Source organism: Aquarana catesbeiana, linkage group LG03 (assembly GCF_042186555.1).
Source record: "Aquarana catesbeiana isolate 2022-GZ linkage group LG03, ASM4218655v1, whole genome shotgun sequence".
Taxonomy (NCBI): Eukaryota; Metazoa; Chordata; class Amphibia; order Anura; family Ranidae; genus Aquarana; species Aquarana catesbeiana.
In genome coordinates, this window is record NC_133326.1 from 686,145,075 (window position 1) to 686,146,822 (window position 1,748).

General features: G+C 38.0%; 1 protein-coding gene across 1 annotated transcript; it reads left to right on the forward strand.

The window, feature by feature from the left end:
• Positions 1–261: 261 nt before the first annotated feature.
• Positions 262–1,191, forward strand: LOC141134752 (olfactory receptor 6Q1-like). Its single transcript, XM_073624191.1, has one exon. The coding sequence runs from the start codon at positions 262–264 to the stop codon at positions 1,189–1,191; it is 930 nt and encodes a 309-aa protein (XP_073480292.1).
• The last annotated feature ends 557 nt before the right edge of the window (positions 1,192–1,748 follow it).

Below are 1,748 nucleotides of genomic sequence, written 5' to 3' on the forward strand. Positions count from 1 at the left end.
GAACAGTCCTTGCAAAGCAACTTCTCATATATTGCTGTACAGTGGTGCTCTAGTGCCAAATGAGTAGCAGCAAATTCTTTAAAGGAGTCCATAAAGGCAAATAATCCACAGAGGTGGTAGAAGTGTCTACACAATGTCGTAGAAATTAAAAATAGTATGTGTGTATCTCTCTAAAATTACTTTTGTCACAATTTTCAAAGCACACAATTTTTAACTTTGTTTTAGCACATTGTCGAATACTTCTGTTATGAAACCCAAACAATGGTGACGAGAAACCAAACCCAAACATTGCTAACAGAATTTCTACTCCTGGGATTTGGAGATCTTCAAGACTTTAAAATTCTACTTTTCATTGTCTTTCTGATCATTCACATAATGGCCTTAACTAGCAATATCCTTGTTGTTGCATTGGTTGTGTTCATCCGGAGTCTTCACTCTCCCATGTACATCTTCATCAGTCAGCTGTCCTTATCCGAAATCATCTTCACCAGTAACATTGTGCCCAACATGTTGTGGTTGATACTGGTTGGTGGTGGGAAAGTTTCCATTGCCCGATGTATTTTCCAATTCTTTTTATTAGCTTTTCCTACAGTGGCTCAGTGTTTATTGTTGGCTTCAATGTCCTTTGATCGATATGTGGCTATATGTAAACCTTTACATTATGCTACTATCATGACCTTTGGACAGCAAGTCCGGATAGTCAGCTCTTGCTGGTTGGTGGGCTTCACAGCATCCTTTATACTATATGTCTTATTAGGCAGTTTACAATTCTGCGGTCCAGATACTATCAATCATTTCTACTGTGACATCTCTCCTGTGGTAGAACTTTCATGTTCAAAAAACCCTTCTGTTGAGTTGGTGACCTCTGTGTTGTGTTTTCCTCTTGTTGTTTGTCCATTTATGTTCATCACATCCACTTACATCTCCATTCTTCACAATATCCTGAAGATCCCATCCACCACTGGAAGACAGAAGGCCTTTTCCACTTGTAGTTCCCACCTCACTGTTGTGTGTCTTTACTATGGAAGCCTAGGATCTATATATATTTTTCCACCAAACAAAAGTTCCTTCAACATAACCAAGGGTCTTTCTTTGCTCTACACCCTGGTTACACCTTTAGTCAATCCTCTAATCTACAGCTTGAGGAATCAAGAGATTAGAGGTGTTATTAACACGTTTATCCATCTTTAGAACAACTGTCTACCAACTAATGCAGGGTTTCTCAACCGGGGTTCCATGTAGGCCAAGGGTTCCTCTAGAGGTTGCTGGGGGTTGCTTGAGCAATGAGCAATTTCTGCCTCTCAGATAAGTTCCCCCTGACACCAATGATGTTTTTAGCTATCTGTAAGTGAGGAATTCTTCCCAATGACCACAAATGTAGAGCATTCTTCCCACTGATCATCACACTAATGTTTAATGAGTTGTAGTTATAGTCATTTTTAGCAGTTCCCTGTGAGCAGAAAGTTATTTCATGGGTTCCTCTGTGTTGAAAACGTCTGGGCTAATGGAAAAGAGTTTCTATATAAATGATTGTGATTCTATACTGTGTATATATAGAGGTTGATGTGATTTTTCAGTATGTTCAGATTTTTATTATAACAAAAGAAGTAGACTTGTATGGAAACTATTGATTCATGTACAGCAGATATGAATATGTGTATGTTTTCTTCATTTGGGTGCAAGAGTACATTAAATAAATGTTGAGCACACTACAAAAAGTAAACAATGTAGAATCCTCTTTTTTTTAT